The sequence below is a fragment of the Lepus europaeus genome, chromosome 3 (assembly GCF_033115175.1).
Source record: "Lepus europaeus isolate LE1 chromosome 3, mLepTim1.pri, whole genome shotgun sequence".
Classification (NCBI taxonomy): domain Eukaryota; kingdom Metazoa; phylum Chordata; class Mammalia; order Lagomorpha; family Leporidae; genus Lepus; species Lepus europaeus.
The window spans coordinates 36,186,570-36,213,659 of record NC_084829.1 but is presented as its reverse complement, the minus strand read 5'-3'; the positions used below and the strand labels follow the sequence as shown (position 1 = coordinate 36,213,659).

Sequence of the window (27,090 nt, the reverse complement as noted above, 5' to 3'; positions counted from 1 at the left end):
GAAGGGGTGTGTGCCAGTGCTTTCTTAGAAACGTATCTCTGGCACAGAAAGGTCATATCCAAATAAACAAAAGACACTTGACTTAGAAAGAAAGGCTGTGGTTAGTGGTGTGAGTACAGCATGCTCAAAGGTGACCTGAAGATAGGGTGGAAATGCTGGAGACAAGTGTTGAAATATGCCTATCCTGAGTTGGTAGGTATTTTCATGCTATCAAGGTTTATAAATGTCACAGATCTCACCCCTTCAATAGAAGCAGCAGATGGAGTTTTTATTCATCTTGTGTTGAATTGCACATATTTAGCAAAACCTAATTTAAAAAGCTACCCTAACTAGATAAAATACACCTTCAATCAGTTGTCAGCCAGACACATGGGGTTTATTGCTCAATTTTACTAAGGCAACTTCATAAATCGGGTGGGAAAGTGGTGGCCTCAAAGTCAGACAAAATAGTTCTGCGCCAGTCCTTGTGTCCTGGCCTTTTGCCCACGAGGCAGTGTTCCTAGTATTTCCTGTCTGTCTCTGCACTGCAGCCTCTCGGGGTAGTGCTGAACATTGTCACTACGTGAAGTTCCATCACACATCGGTAAAAGGAGCAGTGTCCTTTGTCCTTTTCCTCCTACTTTTCCAATAACTAAGATGCAGGGGTAAGTGCATTTTTGTAAAAGCAGAGTTTTATTTTGTAAAGCAAAAGACTAAATGGACTTTGTCTGGTCTTTGCTCAACCAGATCCCTTTTTTCCTTTCTAGATTGAGCTCCTTGATTTCAAAGGAGAGGATTTATTTGAAGATGCAGGTATTATTCGCAGAATCAAACGGAAGGGAGAGGGATATTCAAACCCAAACGAAGGAGCAACAGTAGAAAGTAAGTATTGCTGTGAGAGAGAACTAAACCTTAAAAGTTAGGTTCCAGGCCAGCGCCGTGGCTCAATAGGCTAATCCTCTGCCTAGCGGCGCCGGCACACCAGGTTCTAGTCCCGGTCGGGGCACCGGATTCTGTCCCGGTTGCCCCTCTTCCAAGCCAGCTCTCTGCTATGGCCCGGGAGTGCAGTGGAGGATGGCCCAAGTGCTTGGGCCCTGCACCCCATGGGAGACCAGGAGAAGCACCTGGCTCCTGCCTTCGGATCAGCGCGGTGCGCCGGCCGCAGTGCGCCGGCCGTGGCGGCCATTGGAGGGTGAACCAACGGCAAAGGAAGACCTTTCTCTCTGTCTCTCTTTCTCTCACTGTCCACTCTGCCTGTCAAAAAAAAAAAAAAAAGTTAAGTTCCATATATGTGGATGAGCAGAACTTTTTTTTAAACTCTACATTCAGAAATAAACATATTGAATAGGGCTAGCATGGTGGCATAGCAGCTAAAGCTGCCACCTGCAGTGCTGGCATCCCATATGGGTGCTGGTTCCTGTCCTTGCTGCTCTACTTCTGATCCAGCTCCCTGCTAATGGCCTGGACCAAGTGCTTAAGCCCCTGCCACCCAAATAGGAGACCTAGAGGAAGCTCCTGCTCCTGGCTTTGGCCTGGCCCAGCCCCAGCCATTGCATCCATTTGGGGAGTGAGCCAGAGAATGGAAGATATCTCTCTCTCTCTCTCTCTCTCTCTCTCTCTCTCCCCACCCCTGTCTCTCTGTAACTCTGACTTTCAAATAAATAAATAAATAAATCTAAAAAAAAAAGATGACAGCATCTACTATTATTTAAAAAATCCCATCCATTGAAGAATTTTTAATCTATGGACTCCTTGGTGTGTCAAAAAGTTTATTAATTGCTTCACATATTTATTTCATGCAGTAACCTTATGAGATAAGATGTATTATCACTGAGTGAGAATAGTGAGTTCAGAGAGGTTACATATGTTGTCCAAGATTATAAAGTTACTAGACAGAGCAGTATATTGTAATCCTTTCAAGACTCTCAAACATTTTACTAGCTGTCAGCAAGATAAAAAATCGGCCGGCGCCGGGACTCACTGGGCTAATGCTCCACCTGCAGCGCTGGCACCCCGGGTTCTAATCCCGGTCGGGGCGCCGGATTCTGTCCCAGTTGCCCCTCTTCCAGGCCAGCTCTCTGCTATGGCCCGGGAGTGCAGTGGAAGATGGCCCAAGTCCTTGGGCCCTGCACCCCATGGGAGACCAGGATAAGCACCTGGCTCCTGCCTTCGGATCAGCGCAGTGCGCTAGCAGCAGCGCGCTGGTCGTGGCAGCCATTGGAGGGTGAACCAACGGCACAAGGAAGACCTTTCTCTCTGTCTCTCTCTCTCTCACTGTCCACTCTGCCTGTCAAAAAAAAAAAAAAAAAAAAAAAAAGATAAAAAATAGTTCTCGGTGAGTCAAATTTGAATGCTAGTGGACATTTCACTGGGTCCAGGTCCTTCATTGTGGATTACTAGCAACCTAAAGCTATTCCATTTCTTCATTTGCTAAGCAGGAATAAAGACTTCTGAGGACTAGGGTAACTGATTATTCTTCCTTCCACGTGTGTGTACAACTGTGCATATCTCTTGTCACTTTATATTATAATCAGCATTTGCACTCATACAGTGAGTGCTCGAGGACCAGAATATTTCCTCAACTTTTTGTTTTCAGCATCATTTACAATGCCTGACACTATAGTTAGTGTTCAGTAAGAGCTTTGTGCATGGATGACTGCTTGAAAGGTAACATTACTGGTCTGAAGTAGTTGAAAAGGAAGTTGTGAGAAAACACGGAGGGGAAAAATCAAATTACTAAACAAGAATGGGGACATGAATCCATCTTCCATTTCTACAAGTCTAACAAATTCATTCAAATTTAGTGTTTTTTTTTTTAAATTGAAAGCATTTACAAGTGCTACTACCATATTATTTCAGTAGAAGTGTTTAGATCATTGTCACTCATACTAAGTTTTAGAATAGGTGGAAAAGAGTTCAGATGTATCCTGTCAGAGAAACAGCCCCAGACAGAGAGTCAGGAGATGGAGTTCCAAGTTGAACTCCAGCTTCCCTGTTCCTAACCAGGCCTCCCCTCTGACCGTTAGCTTCCTTCCTAATGTAGCATGATTGGACATGTGGATTTCTAAGGTTCTACTAGCCCTAAAAATCCATGTAGAATTCTAAATATTTATGAGAGTCGGGAATAATAGAAAGTTATCTTTACGTGTTGATAAACACTTACAAAGCTTGTCCATAATATATAGTTTAACTCTTATTATGAAAATTTCCAAACATACTCGTATATACAAAAGAGATTTTTTTCCTCCTATGATATAGGAGCTCCCCAGATTCAGTATTTTTAAAGCCTCTTGGGGGCTGAGCCACTTTTTTTTCTTAATTTTTATTTTATTTATTTTAAAGGCAGAGCTAGAGAGAGAGGTATCGTCCATCTGCTGGTTCACTGCTCAAATAGCTATAATGGCCAGAGCTGGGCTGATCTGAAGTCAGGAGCCAGGAGCTTCTTCCAGTTTCCCACATGGGTACAGGAGCCCAAGCACTGGGCCATCTTCAGCTGCTTGCACAGGTGCATTAGCAGGGAGCTAGATGGGAAGTGGAGCAGCTGGGACTCGAACAGACACTCTTGGGATGCTGACGCCACAGGCAGTGGCATTACCCACCAGACCATAGCACCAGCCCCAACAGGTATTTTTGAACTAGAAGCTTTTGACAATGAAATTAAAGTAAAAACTTCCCTAATTATGGACAATGCCACAAAACTATTACTGAGGAGATGACTTTGGAGCAAGTCAAATTACAATAAAATCTTGTTTATAGTAATATTTTTAATGGGAGTCAATTTTAATCCTTTGTTTTGAAGTAATTTGGGATTTACAGAAAAGCTGTAAAACTAATATAGAAAATTCCATTTTGTGCTTGACAGCTTTCCCTAATGTTAAGATCTTACCTAACCACAGTATACATAACCACAATCCAGAAATTAACATTGATACAATGTAAAGGAATTTAAAAAAGTTCACAAAACATGGAATTAAAATACAAGCTTATTTTGCCACAAAAAAATTTAAATCCATATTTTCCATGAACATTTTGATGCCTCATTAACTGTTCTGCAGATATCGCTTGAATTTCACTTTCCTTTTCTGGTCCAGAGTCAGATTCAGGCCCCAGCACTGTATTTAGTTGTCATGTCTTCTCCTTCAACCCATGATAGATCTTCATTCAATCTTTGCTTATCGTGACTCTGACACTTTTGAAGACAACTGTAGAATATTCTTCAATTTGAATTTGATGTTTTCAAGGATTAGATTGAGGCTATCTATTTTGGGGAACATACCGTATAACTGACGTCAGGCCTTTCTCAGTTCATCGCTATCAGGAGGTACGTGATGTCTCATTACTGGTGATGTGAACAGGCCACTCCGTGAAGGTGGATTCTGCCCCATTTCTCTTCTGTTTTCCTCTATAATTACTAAATACCTCATGAAGAGGGAAATAGGAGGAGACTCTAAATGTCTTGTTTCAGGTCATGTCTTCACATACTCATGTTAGCATCCATTAATGATTTTTATATGCTACGGTTGTTACTTTGTTATTTGACTAAAGGTGATTTTTGTGTTTCCATTATTCCTTCTATATATATTAGTTGGAATTATTCTGTAATGAAGGACTTCTCTTTCTCTGTTTTTTAAAATGTGTGATCATTTATTTGAAAGGCAGAGTGATAGAGAGAAAGGGAGATACAAAGAGAGGGATCTTCCATCTGCTGGTTCTCTCCCCAAATGGCTCAACAGCCAGGGCTGGGCCAGGCCAAAGCCAGGAGCCAGGAACCCTATCAGGGTCTCCTTCATGGGTGACAGGGGCCCAAGTATTTCAGCCATCTCCTGCTGCCTTTCCCGAAGCATTAGCAGAGAGCTTGATTGGAAGCAGAGCTGCCAGGCTCAAACCAACACACTGATACGGATGCCAGCAAACAGGCTTAACCTGCTGTGCCACAACGCTGTGTCCCCCCACCTTGTATATTTATTTAGTTGTTTATTTGTATCTATGTTGACCTATGGATACTTATTTTATTCCGTAAGTTATTACTTCTTACTATTCTGGTTTATTTTGTGGCTTCAATTGTCAAGTTGACCATTGCAAACTCCTTCAAGTTGGCTGTATACCACCATCCTAGTTTTGTTTATTTGTTTGCACTTCCTTACTTGCTGGCACCACAAAATGCTCTGGATTCACCTTAAAATTTGCTTCTCCCAGGCCTGGAATCAACCAGTTCTCCAGGGAACCCTGATTCTTTTTATTGGCTGTTTGTATTTGGAAATTAGTATCTAGGTGCTACGTGTGCCCTGCCTGACACTGCTTCTAGAATGTTTCCCGCAGAGCTAAGAAATACATGTGCCTCAGCACACAAGCACACACATGTCTGTCAGTCTGCGTCAGAAAGCCAGGAGGCCACCCTGACCGCCACTTTCAGCCCGACAGGCTTCTTCCCCCTTAGCTCACTGACAGCTTCTTCCAGCAGTGAGACACCTGGCTCTCGTCATCGCCATATACCTACCTATTTACACAGTCCTAGTAGATCCGTAAAGTAGTTTCAGAATTGCTAACCCGTACTGCTGTAGAAAACAAATACCCTAACTAGGAACTGTTTGTATATCATTTCTTTTTTTTTTTTTTTTTTTTTTTTTAATTTTTGACAGGCAGAGTGGACAGGCAGAGAGAGAGAGACAGAGAGAAAGGTCTTCCTTTGCTGTTGGTTCACCCTCCAATGGCCGCTGCAGCCAGCGTGCTGCGGCCGGTGCACCACGCTGATCCGAAGGCAGGAGCCAAGTGTTTATCCTGGTCTCCCGTGGGGGGCAGGGCCCAAGCACTTGGGCCATCCTCCACTGCACTCCCTGGCCACAGCAGAGAGCTGGCCTGGAAGAGGGGCAACCGGGACAGAATCCAGCACCTCAACCAGGACTAGAACCCGGTGTGCTGGCGCCGCTAGGCGGAGGATTAGCCTATTGAGCCGTGGCACCGGCCTGTATATCATTTCTTTTGTTAGCCTTATAGAATACATTTCAAGACTATGTTTCCAAGATGCTACTTCCCCTCTCCCTTCAGCATGGCTACATTATTCATTTGTAGTACATTTTATTTGTTCCTAGGTGTTCCAGTGTGGGTTCTCCTCACATTCAAGCTGATTTTGATTATTTGTGTTTTGGGCTTGTGACATATTACAGTTCTAAACTGTACAAAAGGCATGCACTTGGAAATGTTATTCCCCCTTCATCCCTACTTAACTGTTCACATTATTTGCATGCTATTCCCCCTACCCCTGTAGGTAACCAATCTCACTAATTCCTAGTTTTTCTTCCTTTCTTTTTTCAGAAATGAGTAGATACATGATTGGGTTTTTTCTTATAATTCCTGTATTTTTCCATAAAGAATAGCGTAATGTGGATGAAACTTTTAAAATATATTTAAATAATCCTTTATGTAACTTTATGTTTTCCTGTTTCCAAATATATTAAGAAGGGGTAATAATTATTCTTCTGTCTCTCATCTTGTTAGAATGTACTTTCCCAGGAAATTGTAGAGTAAATTTTTTACTTTTTCTCCCAGAAGCCTTTTTGGTTTTCTGGAACAAATCAATTTTATAGAAATTTAGTGTAGTGAATTTTTATTTACCAAGGTTAAGGTGTCCTGCCTTCCCTCTTAAACAGGTTAGCTACTGTGTGGGGGAGAAAGAAGGAGGTAGCCTTAAAAGTGATTCCTGTTCAAAGCCAAGATCACTTTGTTCCTCCTGAAGCCTTCGTAGTTAAGTTTGCCCGTCTCTTTGTAGCATCATTCATACTCTTAGAGTCAAACCCAGGTGTACAGCTGGAACCAAGGCTGGCCCTAGAATGAAAGCACAAAGACAGGGCCCATCCCTGACAGTGTCACCGCAGACACGACAGATTTAATGAGCTTATCATTTCTGTGTGAGGGTGCCATGGAGCAGTGTGGGGAGGGGACAGGGGCTTTGGAAGTGATGAGCTTTGGAGTTTTCAACCCTAGAATTACTACCTGATGTTTCTGTGAATGTAGGCAATTTATTTAACCTTTATTTAACCTTCACATCCAGTTTTCTCATCTATGAAATGAGAATAATAATCTTTTACTCCCACAGGTTGTCATAACAGTTTTGAAGAAAAATGCCTAGCAGGTGGCGAACATTTTAATTTCTTTTTTCCTAAACCTAATGTCATGTTTCTTTTTTTTTTTTTTTTTTGCTTCCTTTAAATGGACTTGAGGAAAGAAGTCCTTAACACCTTTCCTATCTCCTGTGTCTAACCCATCAGCAAGTCCTTCAGGCTCTAACAGGTTGACTCAGAGCTCTTGGTGAATGCGTCTCTAATTTTGCTCTTCAAACTACTTTTGTGTCTACTTAAGGGGACTGAACCAAGGCTTTCACTTAATTGTGATACTGGGCTTCCTTTTCTATGTGGAAGAAAGAACTTACATTTGTTTGACAGAATTTGTTCTTTCTCTAAAAAAAAAAAAAAAAAAAAATTGTTTTTTACTCTGTATCAGTATCCTACTGCTAACAAATCAGTCTTCACACTCTGTTCTTTGTGCTTTTTCTCCTGTCAGTTAAGATGACCATTTTGTAATTTCTATTCAGCATTGTTATTTTCCATTTAAAGTGATGAAAAAGTCACAGTGTTCTAAGGTACTCTGACTGACACGGTTATGATGACTGATACTTTAGTCATCACACTTCACTTAATTGCCAGTAATGGCTGCATCAGTACTTATAAGCTTTACTTTCTTAGAAAATCCAGTCTGATTGACATAATCCTCTAAACAGCTACCAGTTCTCCTCCCTCAACTCTCAGCCGCTCATGTCTTCTGATTCATCACCCTCGGTTGGAACAGGCTCTCGCCTCTTGCCCCAGTGCTTCTGCCCACATTTAAATTCAGAGAATGTGGGCAGTCGGCATTATGTATTCATTACAAGGCAGAGAAACAGAAAGAGAGGGAGAGAGAGATCTTCCATCTATTGATTCACTCTTCAAATGCCCACAACAGCCAGTGCTGGGCCAGGCTGAAGCCAGGACCCGGAACTCCATTCAGGATTCCCATGTGGGTGGCAGGAACCCAAATACTTGAGCCATCACCTGCTACCTCCCAGGCACGTAACTAGGAAGCCAGATCAGACGCAGAGGTAAGACTTGATCTCAGGCAGTCTGGTGTAGGATGCAGACATCCCAAGCAGCAGCCTAACCTGTGGCACCACAGCACCTGCCCCCCATGCAATATTTTTTAATGTGAACATTTCAACAGCGTGATCTGCAGATTCATTTTTGGAGTGCCTCCTTTCCCACTCACCTCCTAAGCCATTAAAACTATAAGTGAGGGGACAGGGGCCAGCACCATGGCTCACTTGGTTAATCCTCCACCTGCGGCGCAGGCATCCCATATGGGCACCAGGTTCTAGTCCCAGTTGCCCCTCTTCCAGTCCAGCTCTCTGCTGTGACCCGGGAGGGCAGTGGAGGATGACCCAAGTGCTTGGGCCCCTGCACCCGCATGGGAGACCAGGAGGAAGCACCTGGCTCCTGGTTTCGGATCGGCGCAGCACCGGCCATAGCAGCCATTTGGGGAGTGAACCAATGGAAGGAAGACCTTTCTCTCTGTCTCTTTCTCTCTCACTGTCTATAACTCTACCTGTCAAATAAAAAAAAAAAAAGTGAGGGGACAAAGACTTTCAAAAAAGAGGGGAAAAATCAATAATATATGCTAGGAAATGGGAGAATACAAAAAGTGAGTCAAAAATTATGAAAAACTTATGGACTCTGTAAAATAGTTTAAATTGGGCTGATGGAAACAAACTTCAGCAAACCAACCCAAAACAGGTGTATAGCAGACCTCTGCTGAGGCACACACTGTTCTCAACAAATTTAAGCAGAACGCCAAGCTCCCAATCATCTGATATGCAAGGAGCCAAGGCAGGCTATGGGGTAATCATCAGGGTTGCAATAAAATAGTACAGAAGAACTGGGCCAGTGAACCTCCAATACAGCAGTGTTCAGCCTTGGCCAAATTTAGAATTATCTGGGGAGTTTTTAAAAATCCTGATGCTGGAATGGGCATTTGGCACAGAGATTGAGACACGACTTGGAACTCCTACATCTCACCAGGTTCAAGTCCTGATGCCTGCACTTCTGACCCAGCTTCCTGCTAATGCAGTAGATGGTAGCTCAAGTACTTGGGTCCCTAAGACCTGCACGGGGGACCCAGATGGAGCTCTGGACTCTTACTTAGTCTTGGCCCAGCTGCAGCTCTTAATGGGCATTTGGGGAGTGAACCAGTAGTTGAACGTTCTCTGTCTCTGTGCCATTCAAATAAAAATGAAATTAAAACTTAAAAAAATTTTAAATCCTTTTGCCCAGGCCTCAGACCAGTTGTATAAGAATCTGAAAGCTCAAAGGATGGAATTCCAGGCACAAGTACTGTTCTAAAACTACTCGGTGATTCTGGTTTGCAGTCAAGGCCTGAAACTACTCTAGGGTTCAGCTGGATGTGAGTTTTGCCCCCAAGCCAAAGCCATTCAGACCAGGTTTTCAAATAAAATAGGGATCTGCCTAGAAGACTTCAAGCATTAGGACTTGGAGTGCAGAAGGATAATATAAAGTTTCTTTGAATGTTTAAAACAGATCTGGGGAGAAGAGGTGATAAGTGGGTAATGCTGAAGTGCTCTACTCCTGAAGTAAAACTGCTCCACACATTAGCAGTGAGGAAGGGTGTCCCCAGCCTTGCTCAGTAAATATCTATGGGATATTCTCATGGATCCCCACAGGAAGCCCACCCTTTTGGGATAAAGCCCACCATGAAAACACATTCTACTGCTTAGAGAAAATGTACCAGGTAACCACAGTCACTTGGTCACCCAGAATTCTTCCGGACAACAAAGAATCATAAGCAAATATCATGAGAAAGAAGCAGTAAGGTGGACTAACAAATAATAGAAGACAATGTTAACAAGACTGACTACTGTCTTTAGAGATAGTTAACCATGTATGAAACCCCTACGGCAGAAAACCAACTTCTCTTGAAAAAGGAAAGGAAGGATGAGAAAGTGTCTGGAAATTAATAATGTTTATCCAAATTAAAACCCAGAGGAAGGGCCAGAGCTGTGATGCAGTGGGTTAAGCCGTGACCTGCAGCGCCAGCATTTTATATGCTGGTTGAGTCTCGGCTGCTCCACTTCCGATCCAACTCCCTGCTAATGCACCTGGGAAAGCGGAGGACAGCCCAAGTCTTTGGGCCCCTGAAGCCACATGGGAGATCTGAAAGAAGTTCCTGGCTCCTGGTTTTGGCCTGCCCCCCTCCTCAACTAGTCATTGCAGCCATTTGGGGGTGTGAATCAGTAGATAGAAGATTCTGTCTCTCTTTTCTCTCTGTCACTCTATCTTTTAAATAAATAACTCAGAGGAAGGGCTGAGAGCAAAACGGGAAGTTCCCGCAGTCTGAATCGCTGATCTGAAGTATGGTCAAGGATATCTTCACACACAAAGGGAAAAGGGAAGGACAGGTGCAAGGTTAAAGATAAATTCAAAGACATGCTGATAAACCCCAGGGAGACCAGGCACGTCTAACCAAACGTGTAAAAGAAAATTTCCTAGAGAATATAGAAGAGTTTTAAAATTGAATGGGCCAAATGATAATGGCAAACAAGAATAATGAGTGATTTTTCACCTCAAAACATCCTAGTGAAATTTGAGCCCACAGCTTTAGAAGAAAACTCTAAACTCTTCCAGGGAGAAACAAGTTATGTCAGAGGAATGAAAATCTCACTCATGAGGTAAATATCAAGGCCATTTAGGTGTTTGGCCTAGTGGTTAACAATGCTGTGTCCCCGTATCTGAGTACCTGGGGTGGATTCTTGGCTATGGCTTCTGACTCTAGCTTCCGGCTGATGCGAACCCTGGGAGACAGCAGTGAGGGCTCAAGTAGTTAGATTCCTGCCACCCACATGGGCCACCTGGACTGAGTTCCTGGCTCCTGGCATTGGTCCTCAGCCATTGTGAGCATCAGGGGAGTGAACCAGCAGATGAGAGTTCTCTATCTCTCTGCATCTCAAACAAATGAGTTAATTAATTAATAAAGGATGAGCTTATAAAAGAAGTAAATACTAAAACTAGCACATAAAGCATTGTCTATAACTATGAGTTTTTTGGAACCTAGAATCCTGTACTCAGCCAAATTATGTAAATATAAGAACAAAATTAACTGTTTGGATAATGCAGACTATTTTTGTAGGATATACAAAAACATAAGAAATAAAGTCTGGGGCCAGCGCTGTGGCATAGCTGGTAAAGCTGCTGTCTGCATACTGTCATCCCATTTGGGCGTCAGTTTGAATCCCAGCTGCTCCACTTCCGATCCAGCTCTCTGCTATGGCCTTGTAAAGCTGTAGAGGATGGCCCAAATCCTTGGGTCCTTGCACCCACATGGAAGACCTGGAGGGAGCTCCTGTCTCCTGGCTTTGGATTGGCCCAGCTCTGACCATTGTGGCCAGTTGGGGAGTGAACCATTGGATAGACGACCTCTCTCCTCTGCCTCTCCTTCTCTCTGTGTGTAACTCTGATTTTAAAATAAATAAATAAATAAATCTTAAATAGAAAAAGAATAGTAATGAGCAAAAAATAATTTCTATATTGGATGCATTTACCAGAGAGGCCCTGAAATGGTAGAGCTGTAATGCTAGAGGTGATATTAATAATTTAGCATTCTAGACCTAGGTTTCTGGGTCATTTTATCAGTGGATAGGGATAGGAAATGGAGAGGGGAGGCATAATTGGATAAAGTTATTTTCTTTTTCCAGGATAATTGCTGCAGATTAATGCTTAATGTTGATTAAACAACAACAACAAATAAGAACAATAAGAACCTGCATATACCTTTCAATGATTCATTAAACGTTTAATGGAATGTTTTGTTAAGAATAACCTGTAGGGGGCTGGTATTGTGGCATAGCAGGTTAAGCAGCCAACTGCATTCCATAACTGCTGCTCCACTTCAGATCCAGCTCCCTGCTAATGAGCCTGGGAAAAGCCACAGAAGGTGACCCAACTGCTTAGGCCCCTGACACCAATGTGGGAGACTCAATGAAGCTCCTGGTGCCTGGCTTTGTCCTGGCCCAGCCCTGACTGCTAGTAGTCTTTGGGGAGTGAACCAGCCAATGGAAGATTTCTCTCTCTGCCTCTCCCTCTCTGTAACTCTGTCTTTCAAAAATAAATAAATAAATAAATAAAATCTTTTGGCCCACGTGCTTGGGCCCCTTCATCAACATAGGGAGGCTCAGAAGAGGCTTCTGGTTCCTTGTTTCAGACTGGCCCAGCTCTGGCCGTTGCAGTCATCTGGGCAGTGAACCAGCAGATGGAGGACCTTTCTGTCTGTCTCTCCCTCTCTGTCTGTACCTCTGCCTCTCAAATAAATAAATAAAATCTTAAAGAAATAAAATCTTTTAAAAAATAAATAACATATAGATAGGGACGAGTGTTTGGTCTGGTGGCTAAGACCCCAGCTGAGATGCCTATGTCCCCTATGAGAATGCCTGGGCTGGATTTGGTTTCCAGCTTGTTGCTAAAGCAGAGCCTGGAGGCAGCAGTGGTGGCCCAAGTAGTTGGGTTCCTGGGGCAGGCGTTGCGGCACAGAGGGTTAAGCTGCCAACTGGGACACTTGCATTCCATATCAGAGTGCCAGTGCGAGTCCTGGCTCCTCTGCTTCTGATCCAGCTTCCTGCTAATGCACCTGGGAAGAGAGTAAATGATGGCCCAAGTTCTTGAGCCTCTGCCACCCATGTGGGAGTCCGGAAGGGAGTTCTGAGCTCCTGGCTGCAGCCTGGCTCAGCCCCAGCTTTTGCAGGCATTTAAAGAGTGAACCAGCATGGGCCGGTGCCATGGCTCAACAGGCTAATCCTCCGCCTTGCGGCACCGGCACACCGGGTTCTAGTCCCGGTCGAGGTGCCGGATTCTGTCCCGGTTGCCCCTCTTCCAGGCCAGCTCTCTGCTATGGCCCAGGAGTGCAGTGGAGGATGGCCCAGTGCTTGGGCCCTGCACCCCATGGGAGACCAGGAGAAGCACCTGGCTCCTGCCTTTGGATCAGCGCGGTGTGCTGGCAGCAGTGCGCCGGCCGCGGTGGCCATTGGAGGGTGAACCAACGGCAAAAGGAAGACCTTTCTCTCTGTCTCTCTCTCTCTCACTGTCCACTCTGCCTGTCAAAAAAAAAAAAAAAAAGTGAACCAGCAGATGAAAGATCTCTCTTTATCACTCTGTCTTCAAATATGTAAATCTGTTTGGAAAAAAAAATAAAATAAATAGTTGGGTTCCTGTCACCAATCGGGGAGACCTGGATTGAATTCCTGGCTTCTGGTGAGGGCCTTAGCTCATCCTCTGCTGTTGGGGGCATTTGAGAACTCTGTCTACATGTCTGTGTGTGTGTCTCTCCCTTTCTGCCTCTCAAAAATGATTTAAAAAAAAAGAGCAGATGTCTGGCATAGCAGTTGGGACACTGCTTGAGTTGCCTGCCCATGTCCCATGTCAGTGTGCCTGTGTTCAAGTCTCAGCTCCACTTTCGACTCTGGTGCACCTTGGGAGGCAATGGTGATGGCTCAGGGGTTGGGCCCAGCCCCCCAGGGAGACCTTGATTGAATTCTTGGCTCCTGGGTTGAGCCTGGCCCAGCCCTGAATGTTGCAGTATTTTGGGGAGTGAACCAATAGAAGGCAGATCTCTCTGTGTCTCTCTCTCTGACTTTCAAATAATTAATTAAATTTAGAGACTAGCATGTAAAACTTGCAAATCACTCAGTGTGGAGTTGAGAATAAGAAGAACAAAGAAAGCTTCATCAATCTAGCAAAAATAATAAAAATACAATAAAACACTGTATAAGAAACCTAATACAAGGATAAAACCACTCAAATCAGTAATTACAAAAATTATGCATGAGATAAAGTCTCTTATTAAAGACAAAAGGTTTCATAAAGTGAAATTATCACAGCAGAAAAATCTAGTTATATTTTCTTTATAAATGAAACACTAAAAACAAAACGATACTAAAAATTGAAAATAGAGGCAAGATTCCATGTATGTCCATGTTGAGATCTGACAGAACTGTGAGGCCTTTGGGACTTGTCTGTTTTTCACACAAGGAAGTCCAGGAAGAGAAAGCAAATTCCTGAAACCCTTTTATTATATGTTTTCACAAAATAGTGTATTATGATAGTTGGTCTAAAATAGATGATGTTTATTCTCTCAAATATTTTGAATTTATTTAGATCCTTTCTTCCAGAAGTCTCCACATGGAGTAAAATCATAGTAGAAAACAGTTGGGTGTTTTAAATGTTTTATTTATCTTCATTTTATTTGACAAAGGCAGACAGAGATCTTCCATCTACTGGTTCACTTCCTGAATGCCCATAACAGGGCTAAGCCGTGCTGAAGTCAGGAGCTCAGAACTTAATCCAGGTCTCCTGCATGGGTGGCAAAGACACAACCGTTTGAGCCATCACCTGCTGTCTCCCATGGTGTACATATAACAGGAAGCTGGAGCAGAAGTGAAGGAACTGGGACTCGAACCAACCACTCTGATAAGAAATGCAGGCATATCTTTACTTCTGCACTAAATGCCTGCCCCAGTTTTTATTTTTTATTAAAAAAAAATGGAAGCAATGGATCATTTATTTTAGAATAGTATTTTTTTAAAAAGCTCCATATCAGTAAAAATGTGAATAACCTCCTGAAATTTACCAAAATAAGGTGACTCATGGATTGAAGAAGAAAAATTCCTATAAATTAGTGGCAATTACCACCCTTCATGCCCTGTTTTCAGATTAGTCATTAAGTAAATATTTGCTTTCTGGCCTGAACTGTGTGTGGATCACTATGAGGTACAAAGGAAGTATAAGACATTGCCTTTCCTCCTAGGAATTTTATTCATACATCGACAGAACTCTGTGTGGAACCATTAAATGTTTTCTTAGAGTTCTAAAACATTTCAGTCTTGTTAACACACCACAAATTCAGCAACATGATCGCAGCTAACACTCATTGAGCTCATCTCTGAACATTTCACACCATGTTCTCACATAGTAGGCACCCCCAGATATGAGTGAGTGAGTGTCAGATGATCTAAAAGCTTCAATTCAGCTCCTAATCTAATCCCTCTTCTGTACATGAAGAACCTGAACTCCAGACCATTGACTGAGCTTACCCGAAGCCACGATTGTTGAGTGGCAAAATGAGACTAGAATCCAGGTCTAGCTCAAGTGCTATACTGGTGTAAAAGGAAGAGTGATATGGTTTGTCTTGGTAGAGAAGGTATTGCTGGGTGTATGCTTCCTGTGTAGACTAAGAAATCCGAGTCATTTACATAAATGTCATTCTGCTGCAAGAGCCAGCTTCCACCCCTGCCCTCAGTCAGCATCTTCCCCTCAGCCCCCAGAGAGAGCTCAGCAGTGGTGCTTGTTCATCTCCAGTGGCACAGACCAGTACAGAGGAGGACGGGAGGCAGTTGGGGGAAGTTTGACCACCATGCCTGATAGAACCATATTTTTATGGTCGGTGATTAATATGTCCCTTGCTTTCAGAAAGCCACCCCTGCCGGCCTTTTCCTGAGGTTATCAGGAGCCCATTCGCTCTTAGATTCCCTGTTCTATTGAGCAAGAACCACAGGCAGACAGAAAGCTCAATTGGCATGAGTCAGGCAGCAGAGAAAATCCTTGCCCAGTGAGAGTAACCTGTCACAACCTGGCTTTCTCTGGCCAAATGGCCAGTCTTGTCTAGCAGTAATGCAGTTACAACATTCCCATTCAGATCCCCATGACCCAGTAATTGTTTTGGGAATGAGTGCAAAGCTATCAGACACCAACTACTATAATTAGAAAAGGGAAAAACAGACACTTACCAGAGCTAACGTCTTTAGGCTGGAGCGTTTACAGCACTTTTTTTTTTTTTTTAAGTTATGGAGCCTCTTTCTCAGTTTTGCTTCCTGAAATACAAACTGTACAGTTTTTGGGTTCTTGCATTCCAGTTTTTGTTACTGCTGTGTGCTCTCTTTCCTTTTTTTCCCCCCTATTTTAATCGGAGTACAAATTGCTGTCAGCACATCGAGTTCATGTGCCAGCCACATTCAGAACAGGGTGTTCTGTGCTCTTCAAAACAAAATTGCTCCAGGGCAGTAAGAGAACAATAAGTCAGAGCTCCAGTTTAAATGATGTTTTGCATCGGACCAGGCTCACTTGATGTGGTTACACTCGGATTGCGCAGCTAAGCTTGGGTAATTTGGTTTGGTTTGACTTTATAGGGTTTGGTGGACCTCCCCCCTTTAAGATACATAGACTTCAAGTCAAGAGAAGATGTCTCTTTTTAACTTGTTTATTTCTTTCTCTACCAAGAAAGCCCTAAGTAGAAGCATCCTGTATGTCCTTTTATTCTCGCTGGCACGTCATAGATCATTTGCTTCCCGTAAATCATGCTGGTTGGGATTAGCAGCCGGCCGTCTGAGCCTGAGAGGCTGAGGTCCCAAGTGAGTCATGACGGTTATTATTAAATATTTATTAAGTTAGTATTTGCACTAAAAAAAAAAGCAAGGTCAGAAGCAACCACAGGTCTTCCACAGCCAGAGCTACTAAGGTTCTCTTTGGTAGCAATTGTTAAAATTGATATTTAAAAAAAAAAAGAGTAACTGGCTGTATAGGAGCTAGGCACCAAGAACCAGGCCCCTGCTATGGCAGTCAGCAGTCTTTTTTGTGGTTCCAAGTGGTGTGTGAGTTCTTGTCAGCAGTCTGCAGAACTTGTCTCACCAGTGTTCCAACTTTAGAAACCAGTTAACTCAGCAAGTGATAGCATTTACTACTTGTGGATGTAAAGAGCTATGGCCTGTATATAGCCTGAGGCTATGATACCTCCTCTTGCTCTAACGTTCCAGATATGGTCAGTATTACAAGGTTGTGGCTTTATATATACTTGCCAACTACAGTGTGTGTGTGGTGTGGTGTGTGTGTGTGTGTGTGTGCGCGCGCATAAACACACATGCACCTGTCACTATAAAGATTTTATGATACTGTCGGTAGTGCTTATTCAGGTTCAGTCTTGAAGAGTTAGATTTACTGGAAAAAAGGATTAGTCCATATATAAAGCAGTAAGTATAAGAGCTATTGCAAATCTTTCATTATTACTAGATAGCCACAAAAAATGATTATTTTTTAAAAGATTTTATTTATTTATTTGAGAGGCAGAGTTACAGGTAGAGAGAAGGAGAGACAGAAAGGTTGTACATCTGCTGGTTCACTCCCCAGATGGCTGCAGTGGTTGGATCTGGGCCAATCTGAAGCCAGGAGCCAGGAGTTTCTTCTGGGTCTCCCACATGGCTACAGGGATTCAAGCACTTGGGCCATCTTCCACTGCTTTCCCAGGCCATTAGCAGAGAGCTGGATCCAAAGTGAAGCAGCCAGAACTCAAACCCGCACCCAAATGAGATGCTGGCGATGTAGGCCGAGGCTTAGCCTACTACGCCCTAGCGCCAGTCCCAAACGTTGATGCTGCCGCTAATTATCTAAGAGAAACTAACTGCAATGGACATGTTCCTTTCTTAATTATGCCTTCGTTACACTTTGACTGTCTGGCTTACTGACTTCGTTTCTTCCCAACATGTTTATCTGTAGCCATCTTTTTCTCTCTCTCTCTCCTAATAGTGAGTTATCATGTCTAAAAAGACATTCTGAAATTATTTGTATAATTTCAAGTACATACAAGCTGAAAACCAACCGAGGAAATTGACACACAGGCAGGAATCCTTTGCAGAGTCTGGATTTCCTGTTTTGGAAACACATTCAAACTTGAGCAACCAAAAGACACAACAATTGTACTGATAATTTCCTCCCCACTAAATGTACTCTCCTTTAGGGAGGAAGATGATACTTCCAACAATAAACCTCCAACAAAAAGATCTGTTGACTAGGTTGTGAGCTACTAAGGATAATGAATCTCAATACTTGAGACAATCCACAACTTGTGGGCTGAAACTCACTTTGCTCAGCAAATCATTTTCATGAAAAGTGGCACCCATTGGTCCTTTTTTTTTTTTTTTTTTTTTAAGATTTATTTTATCTGAAAGGGTTACAGAGAGAGGTAGCGACAAAGAGAAAGAGGTCTTCCATCTGCTGGTTCACTCCCCAAATGGCTGCAACGCCGGAGCTGGGCTGGCCCAAAGCCAGGAGCTTCTTCCAGGTCTCTCACGTGGGTGCAGAGCCCCAAGGACTTTTCCAGGCCCATCAGCAGGGAACTGGTTTGGAAGTGGAGCAGCTGCTACAGACTGGGGCTTTAACCCGCTATGCCACAGCACCCCACCCCCATTAGTCTTAATTAAGCTTCTTGGGCAGATTTTAAAATATTTAGAAACACATATTTCTAAGGGAACTCTCCCCTTTTTTTGAAACATCATATTTTACTCTACTAAAAATATCTCCAAACCTAGGCTTCCTACAGAACCTCTCTAGTATGCATGTATTTGAAAATAATAAAATTGAATTTGTTTTAAAAATATTTTCTAGGAGTGGACATTTAGTCAAAGTGGTTAAGACACCCACGTCCCATATTGGAGTACCTGGGTTCAATTCCTGGATCTGCTTCTCAACTCCAGCTTCCTGCTGGTGCAAACCCTGAGAGGCAGTGGTGATGACTCAAGTAGTTGGGTTCCTGCCACTCATGTGGGAAATCTGGATTGAGTTCCCAGCTTCTGCCTGCTCTATCCCACCCCCAGGCATTTGGGGACTGAATTAGGGGATGGGAATTCTGTTTCTCTCTCTTTCTCTCGATAGATAGATAGGTATAGATATAAATATATTCCCCCCAACTCTCCCATAAAAGAAAAACTAAAAAAAATATTTTCCAGTGCAGAAGTCTCAATTTGCTGGAAGTTAATTCAGTTTTGTTTAATCAAGAACATTCCAACGGTGTGCATAATATGGAGGGAATCATCTGCACTTGTGGGTGTGGAATATGAAAATGCCATGTGCCAGCTCCACCCTGAGAGCCAGTCCAGCTCCAGCCCTCATTTGGAGGAGCTCACCGGAGAGTCAGGCCCTCTCCAGTCTGGCCCCAGCTTCCTAGACTCAGTCCCATGTCTGTGTTCAGTCAGGATGGTATTGATCCTAGTGAACTAGATGGAGTGAAAACGTGAAAGAGATAGAAAACTTCAAAGCATAAACGTCCATGTGACATTTTGGCCCCTAATGTTGGCACCATTGCTGTGTACTCTTAGAGTTTCACTTCTCAGGCCAGGGCTACAGGTAATCCAACAAAATGACTAACAGCAGGAATTAGCTTTGAAACTGGTTATATTCCTGAGTCATGGAGTTTTAGAGCTTCAAGGGACATTTGAGATCATGTAGTTCAAAAGTAGAATACATTGGGATTGAATTTGTGTTTGGAAAATAATAATTATCTTACAAAACATGGAATGACTATAGCCAAGTGAATGCTTTTTAATCTCTCTAAAGCAGGTTATTGATTTAAACTAGACAAAGTAGTATTAGAAAAGTGCTTGGCCGGTGCCGTGGCTCACTAGACTAATCCTCCGCTTGCGGCGCCGGCACACCGGGTTCTAGTCCTGGTCGGGGCACCGGACTCTGTGCCGGTTGCTCCTCTTCCAGGCCAGCTCTCTGCTGTGGCCCGGGAGGGCAGTGGAGGATGGCCCAAGTGCTTGGGCCCTGTACCCGCATGGGAGACCAGGAGGAAGCACCTGGCTCCTGGCTTCAGATCAGTGCGATGCGCCGGCCGCAGCAGCCATTGGAGGGTGAACCAACGGCAAAAAGGAAGACCTTTCTTTCTGTCTCTCTCTCACACTATCCACTCTGCCTGTCAAAAAAAAAAAAAAAAAAAACTGCCACTACTAAAAAAAAAATTAAAAAAAAGAAAAGTGCTTTAGGAAATCGCTAGTTTAGTATAGGCCATTATACATATTAGAGAAGTAGAAACAAAGAATTTTTTTTTAATTTGTTTATTTGAAAGATGAAGTTACAGAGAGGCAGAGGTGAAGAGAAAGAGAGGTCCTCCTTCTGCTGGTTCACTCCCCAATTGGCCACAACAGCTGGAGCTGCACCAATCTGAAGTCAGGAGCCAGGAGCCTCCTCCAGGTCTCCTACGTGAGTGCCGAGGCCCAAGGACTTGGGCCATCTTCTGCTGCTTTCCCAAGCCATAGCTGAGAGCTGGATTGGAAGTGGAACTTTTTGTGTGTCCTCATATCCATACAGGTCAATTATCCCTACTCCAGAAATCCCAAAGTCTCCAAAATGTAGTGTCCAAAAAGTGTCAGGTTTCAGATTAGGGGTCCTGAGCTGGTGAAGTCTATGTAAATATTCCAAAATCCAAAAACCTCCAAAATCTGCCACAATTCCAATGCTTAGCTTTTAGATAAGAGATGCTCAATCTTCAGGAGGCTTAAACTCAACCTGTGTTCGTTTGCTTTATCGCCCACTGAGCTATCTTACTGGTCCAGTTACCAATAATTACAAGTTTAACACAAAACTGAAAGAAATACGGTTGCTCTTGAACTTTCAGACCGGGTGAACTAAGCTTCAACAAGATACACCACAGGGTTCTCAAGGACAGGAGAAAAGAGCCATGGTGTTGGCCACACTGTAGCCACACTTGGCACTTCTCTAAGTTAACCAGGCTGAAGAAGCCCCTTGGTTGATCACCCTGTCTCCTACCCCGCAGTCCATCTGGAAGGCTGCTGCGGTGGAAGGATGTTTGACTGCAGAGACGTGGTCTTCGTTGTGGGCGAAGGAGAGGACCACGACATTCCGATTGGAATCGACAAAGCGCTGGAGAAAATGCAGCGGGAAGAACAGTGTATTTTGTATCTCGGCCCACGGTAAGGAGCATGCCAGTTCGGTACACAGGAAGGTTATCTAAAGAACAGGGATAGTCTCGCCTTTTCATTCAGTGTTCTGGCTTTTCAGTGAAGTTGATACAGAACTGGAAACAGTTGGTTAAATTACAGTTAGTCATCAAGCAAATTAATGGACCTTTTAATATCAAAATGGTTTGTAAGCATGTTTACTTGATTGATGTGAATTAAGGATAGGACCCACAAACAAATTTTCTTTCTTGTTTTGTCTGCCATATTGCCACAAGAGGCACGTGTTAGTTCTTCTCTCATGTGGTTCTACTGCCGTCTTCCCTTTTCTCTGAATTGGGCACAGGAGGCAGTGAAACATGTGGGTGCTGGGAGGCAGAAGAAGCATTTGGATAATATAGTACCACTTGAATTTGTGCCATCTGTTTTTATCCAAATTCCCTGAATTTAAAAAAAAGTGTTCTTCCTGGATCTAAAAACAGGGGATATGACTCATTTTTTGCCTAAATTTTTTCCATAGTAGGGATACCCGTTAGCACTTCCATGCTTAGAACTATCAGACACTGATAGTGTGTCTTGTGAAAACATGATTGGTGTTATTTTTAGATCTAAAAGGATACCATGACTCCAACCCTTCCATGTTGAGAAGTGGACCTCTGAGAGAAGCCAGCATGTTTTGATTCTGTTTGCATGAATTTATTTAGTTTATCCTCTCTTTGGTTCCATGTATTTCAGATGGTAGGATTTTGAGTTACTGAGAATCTTGGTCACCTCCACTTCCCAGTAGGTACTGCTGTGCCTTTCGCGTAATCTTTTGCCTTTGTGTAGCCTCTGCAGTCATCCGGAGGTGTGCAGGTCCTTGCCCTAGGCCTTGATGCATGACCACATTTCTCAGCTAACGCTTCAGCCATGCCACTACCTACTTGAAAATCTGTCCTTTAAGTCTTTAGCTTTCACTAAGGCATTTTTTTAATTACCTTTTTTATACTTTATTCCCCTTTCTACTACCGTAGACCCACTTTGGTGTATTTTTGTTAAAGACTTATTTATTTGAAAGTCAGAATTCACAGAGAGGAATGGCACAGAGAGAGAGAGAGAGGTCTTCCATCCACTGGTTCACTCCCTAATTGGCCACAATAACTGGAGCTGTGCCAATCCAAAGCCAGGAGCCAGGAGCTTCTTCTGGGTCTCCCACATGGGTGCAGGGGCCCAAGGACTTGGGCCATCTTCTACTGCTTTCCCAGGCCATAGCAGAGAGCTGGATCGGAAGTGGAGCTGCCGGGTCTCAAACCGGTGCCCATATGGGATGCTGGCGTTAACCCACTGCGCCACAGCACCAGCCCCCGTTCATTAGATTTTTTTTTTTTTTTTTAACCTGAGACGGCAGTTGTGGGGGCAGATGTCTCAAGTTTAATGTCAGAGAGAAACACAAATTATCTTCACATGTATTAATGCAAATAGTTGCTCGTGAGTTTAAACTGTTCGTTGTTAGGCTCTTGGTAGTGGTCAGCGCTGCTCTGCAGCTTACCAGCTGTGTGCTCTCGAGCAAGCCCTGTGGTTCCCCTGTGCCTGCACTTCCCCTCTAGCTGGGGATAGCCATGTCCACCTCACAAAGCCGTGGGAGACTAAATGAGATCATGCCCAGGAAGCACTTAGCAAAGTGTCTGGCACACACGGGCCCTCAGAACATCAGCCATCATTGCTGTTGTCCTGGCTTTCTCTTCCGTTTCACCCTCCAGCCACAAGAAAAAGCAAATTCTGTGTTAACATATGGTAGTTTTTCAGCTCTTTTCAGGAATAAAAATAGCTGATGAGTTTTCATAAATTCCTAGGTGTAAAATTTTTTCATATGCTTTAGGGATACAATTTAGCATAGTTAGAAAGGAACATGTTATTTTCTGTGCAAGGTATCTCTGTGTTGAGGAGTCACGTAAAGTGTGTTCTGGGCAACATGAGACTGCACATGCATTGCACAACACTCTGGGTGTACGTACAAAATTCCTACAAAACAAGTGTGTTTTGAGTGCATGCTATGAATTTACTTGTTTTACTCCGATCCCCCCATACCACAGAACATGGCATCTGAATGTTGCTATAAACACGGCTGTTGGAAACATATGTTCTTAGCATCATCTGCATTTCATTCTCCACAAACTTTCCAAAGCATTCCTTCTCTTTGACTCTGATAGACTTCCTGGCAGAATGTCCTCATAAGAAGAAATCCATCAATGTTTCTCTCTTCTTATTGGGACAGTAGCTTCCCTTTTTATTGTTGTTTTGAATACTGTGGATTGATTAATTTTTTTTCATTTTAGGTAAAATGCAGATAGTTCTTCCTTTTTTCGTTTGCCTTCCTTTCCTTATGTTTCTGTCCTGCACCAACCCCAAGCAAAAACACAGGCTTCCAAGAGCCATAGTGTCTAATTATGAGGCTGTGTGGGTCAAAAAACTGAACAGTTTTCTTGAGACACACGGAGTCTGAATTTAAATCCTTGCTCTGCCACTGCCTTTTTGTTGATTTCTCAGGAAGCTCTTCTCTCTGAGCCTCAGCTTCTTCATCTGTAAAATGGGGGAAGTTGGTTAAGAACTTATAGTACAAGTACTTCTTTATGTACATAAAAGCTTACTAGTCATTAGTAGTGGTTACTTGTATCTCTACTCTCAAGAGACAGCTGTTAATTCAAGGACATGAATACTGAACTCCTTCTCTCACTGTAGCTCAGCTTGTCTTCTGGTTAAGTCTTTGAATTCCGTTTGTGGTGTTTTATTTTCCAGTCTGATGCACTGTCTGCCATGGCTCTGTCTTTGTCCAGGCTCATCCAGAATGAGTCAGACAACTTTCTGTATAGGACGGAAGCCAGCATAGATTCTCTCAGAACAGTCTGGTGTGAGCACATGCCTCTGCACAATGTTGTGCTGCACTCTTGTCCTGACAGCATCGCCTCACTGTGGCCCAGGAGGGATTGTGGGAGTGACACCTTAGTCTTCTGCACTGGCAGTGATAACACACAGGGAGCCTTGGTGTCCCCTGCTCCCCAACATGCACACTTTCCCCCCGACACACACACCCCACCACTGGCCATGGAGACTCTATCTGGGAGTTCCTCAGAAGCAGGTTTTCACATCTTCGGCATTATTGTAAATCTCGGTTGTAGGGGTGTCTTGTGCATTGTAGGGTGTTCAGCCATGTTCCTGGCCTCTGTCCAATAGATAACAGTAGCACCCTCCTGGTTGTGACAACCTGAAATGTCTCTGAACACTGCCAGATGTCAACCCCAGTTGAAAACTGGTGCACAGCAAGTGCCAGACCATGGGTTGCATTTGTGCCTGCCCACTTGGACTCCAGGCGAAACACACTTTCAGTAAACATGGACTTGGTGAGGCCTCACCTCCCTACCTGGTTTCCAGCAGGTAAGGGCTTTTGTGTATCTACCAGATGGCAGAAATGAAATAGGAGACACACAGATCTAAGAGCTCAAAGTAGCAAACCAGGCACCACTTCCCAAATCTAGCCATTGGTAATTATGCTTTTTGTTTCTTTGCTGAAGATACCCTTTGCCCTGCTATTAAAACCACCGCACCCCAGTCCTACCAACTCTCATTGTATCTCTATGCCTCCCTCTGGCTACAACTTCCATGTTCTTGTGTAATAGTGGAGGTGAGTGAGTAAGCATTTTTTCCTGAAAATCCAGGCAAAGGGTGAAGAAAGAAAGCAGTGCAAGCCACCTCGGGCCCCTTGCCCCAGAGAAGATAAGCGGTGTGAGCATGGGCCTGGGGCTGACATCTTCCAACACGGAACCCCGAAAGTCTGGGCCTCTGAAGTTTTCTGTGACACCATTTCACGAGTTAAGGGGTGGCGTGGCTTGCAGCAACTCTAAGAAAGTGTTTCCCAGGGAACACTTGACTAGTGCGGTGGGCATTGTTCTGAGTGCTGAGAATCCACTGAACCAGACCGACAGCTCCGCTGGAGCTTCCAGGCTAGTAGATGTGTGTTTTAACTTGTTAAAGATCTCCAGTGATCCTTAGCCACACAGGTTCCCAGTAGGTTTTCGCATTGTACAACGCGACAGCTACAAAGCTGTAAGAGTCGTTCTATTGATGAGGGGTTGGAGCTTGCTTGGGCTATATGTGATTTGATATTTCTTATATCCTTGGTGATTTCTAATGTGCTTTTTGAAAATCTTAAAGAAATACTGTGAGGATGTATTTCTTTCCTGATGTGTGAGCCTTTCCCCCCGTTTTTGTGACCAGAAGCGATGCTATCAGAAAATGATAGCATGCTACAGGTAAAAGCTTATTAAAAACACCTCTGACAAATCCCACAAAAATTACAGTGGCTGTGTCTTCTCTGTCCTTCCTGCTGATAAAGCTTAGGGGAACGCTGCTAATCGCCAAATGATAGATGTTTTATAAAAAGAACTAGATGTAAAACGGAGTCGGGAAGAGAACAGAGACATTTAAAATCACATTAAGTGAGCTGTCTGGCAGAGGACAGGTGTTGTATGACACGTGACTGCAGGAGAGCAGGAACTAAATCAAGCCTGGTTTCTGAGAAAACCGCCGCAGCAATACTTGGCGTCGGATCTCCTGATCAACATCTGGTTCGTCTTCAGGGTCTCTCATGTGTGTAGCTTGCAAACGATAGCTGTATGCTAATATGATGCCTCAAAATACCGAAGGAAGTGCCTGGAAATACACCAATTCTTTTAAAGTTTTATTTTTTACTCTCCATTTCAGATATGGTTTTGGAGAGGCAGGGAAGCCTAAATTTGGCATTGAACCTAATGCTGAGCTTATATATGAAGTTACACTTAAGAGCTTCGAAAAGGTGAGAAAATACCAACTTCTCTGCAATTGTGGTAGATTCCTTCTCCATCCACCCACTTCCTATAATCAGTATCTTACAGGTGGTGTAGATAGACGGTGTTCGTTTCTGTATTGTACTTTTCATGATCCAGTTTGTGCCTTGGCTCCAGTGCTGCCACTGGAGTCCGGGCCAGCTGACATAGCACAGCTGATATACAACCCAGGGAGCTCAGTGTTGTTATTTTGTTCCTATGTGTCAGCCTTTTTTTTTTTTTTTAACGTTTTTTGGGTAGAATCCAAGACTTGTTCCCTTATTTGTTCCTAGACTTGTTCTTTTTGTACTTTTTTCCTGGGTTGAGGACAAAAAGGTTCACGTTCTGCCAAGCAGTTCCTTGGGGGAGTGGGGCGCAGCTCTGCAGTGCTGAACGGACTGTACCTTCACAGGAGTCACAAAGAGGCCTGCGCTGCAACTCCCAGTTACAACCCCGGTTGCAGGGCCTCAGGGCCACCAGGCTGTGTGACCAGGGACTTAGGAAAGAAGCCTGTTCGTCATGGCTCTTTTTATACCTGTCCAAGTGGAGAAGAGAGAGAATTTGTCCACCGCCCTGGGCTCCAGAAACCCCCTCGAACATATTTCTATCTCCCCCCACCCCCCTGCCAACAGCAGATTGCCTGGATGGACACGCAGCACGTGCTAGAGCGAGCCTCGTGGCTGTCCCCGTTGCCGCCGCCAGCACACCAAGCTGCACTCGAGGGCAGCCTTTTGGGCTCCTTGTTTATTCCTGCACGGTGCTGCCTCCGTGTCCTGGACGTGAAGCTGTCACTGCAGCTGTGACCTTGTATATTTTATTAGAAAGGAAACTCTTGTCCTGGGGCCATAACACCAGGGCTAAGAAAGTGAGGGGAGGACACTTTGGGATTCCCTCCCCCAGGGATGTTCCTCACTGTACCCCCTGCTTCCCGATCCCCCAAATAAACACATGCTCCTGCCACGCCCAGCCATCCTGCTGTCTGTCCTGTGCTGAAGGCCCTGCAGCGTGCGGCTGCTCAGACCCGAGCTCTGCGCAGTGCACAGAGTAACCCCTTCCCTCCCGTGGCCCAGTGGACGCCGCTTATTTGGCAGATTCTCCCTGGGGATTGCTCCAGCGAGCTGTGCTCAGTCACCACCACTTGATGGGGTGTGTGAAACCACGCGAAGGATGGGATAGTGTTTGGGGCAGTGTGATTGAATTCTCTGCCTTGTAGGACTAAAAATACATTTATACTCCGTAAAGGTTGAAGCCACTATAAAAATTGCAAAGGGTCCCTACTCACTAGGTTTTTAAATAATTAAGCTAAATTGTTAGGAAGCAATATGGATCTAGACTGGTATCCTTCCCATCATTCATTCAGGAAAAGCTGGAGTGGGAGAGCTGTGACACCAAGAACACACGCTGATTATGGAATAGAGAAAATTTCACAGTTACCGTCTTAAACTT

General features: G+C 43.9%; 1 protein-coding gene across 4 annotated transcripts in view; it reads left to right on the top strand.

The window, feature by feature from the left end:
* The window catches only part of FKBP5 (FKBP prolyl isomerase 5), a 127,376-nt gene that overhangs the window by 83,217 nt on the left and 17,069 nt on the right, over positions 1 to 27,090 (top strand). For all 4 annotated transcript variants that reach the window (XM_062186008.1, XM_062186010.1, XM_062186009.1 and 1 more), the window contains exons 5-7: positions 747 to 861; positions 20,665 to 20,821; positions 25,544 to 25,634. In XM_062186008.1, coding sequence (XP_062041992.1) covers positions 747 to 861; positions 20,665 to 20,821; positions 25,544 to 25,634 — 363 coding nt within the window. The remainder of the gene's footprint in view (positions 1 to 746; positions 862 to 20,664; positions 20,822 to 25,543; positions 25,635 to 27,090) is intronic.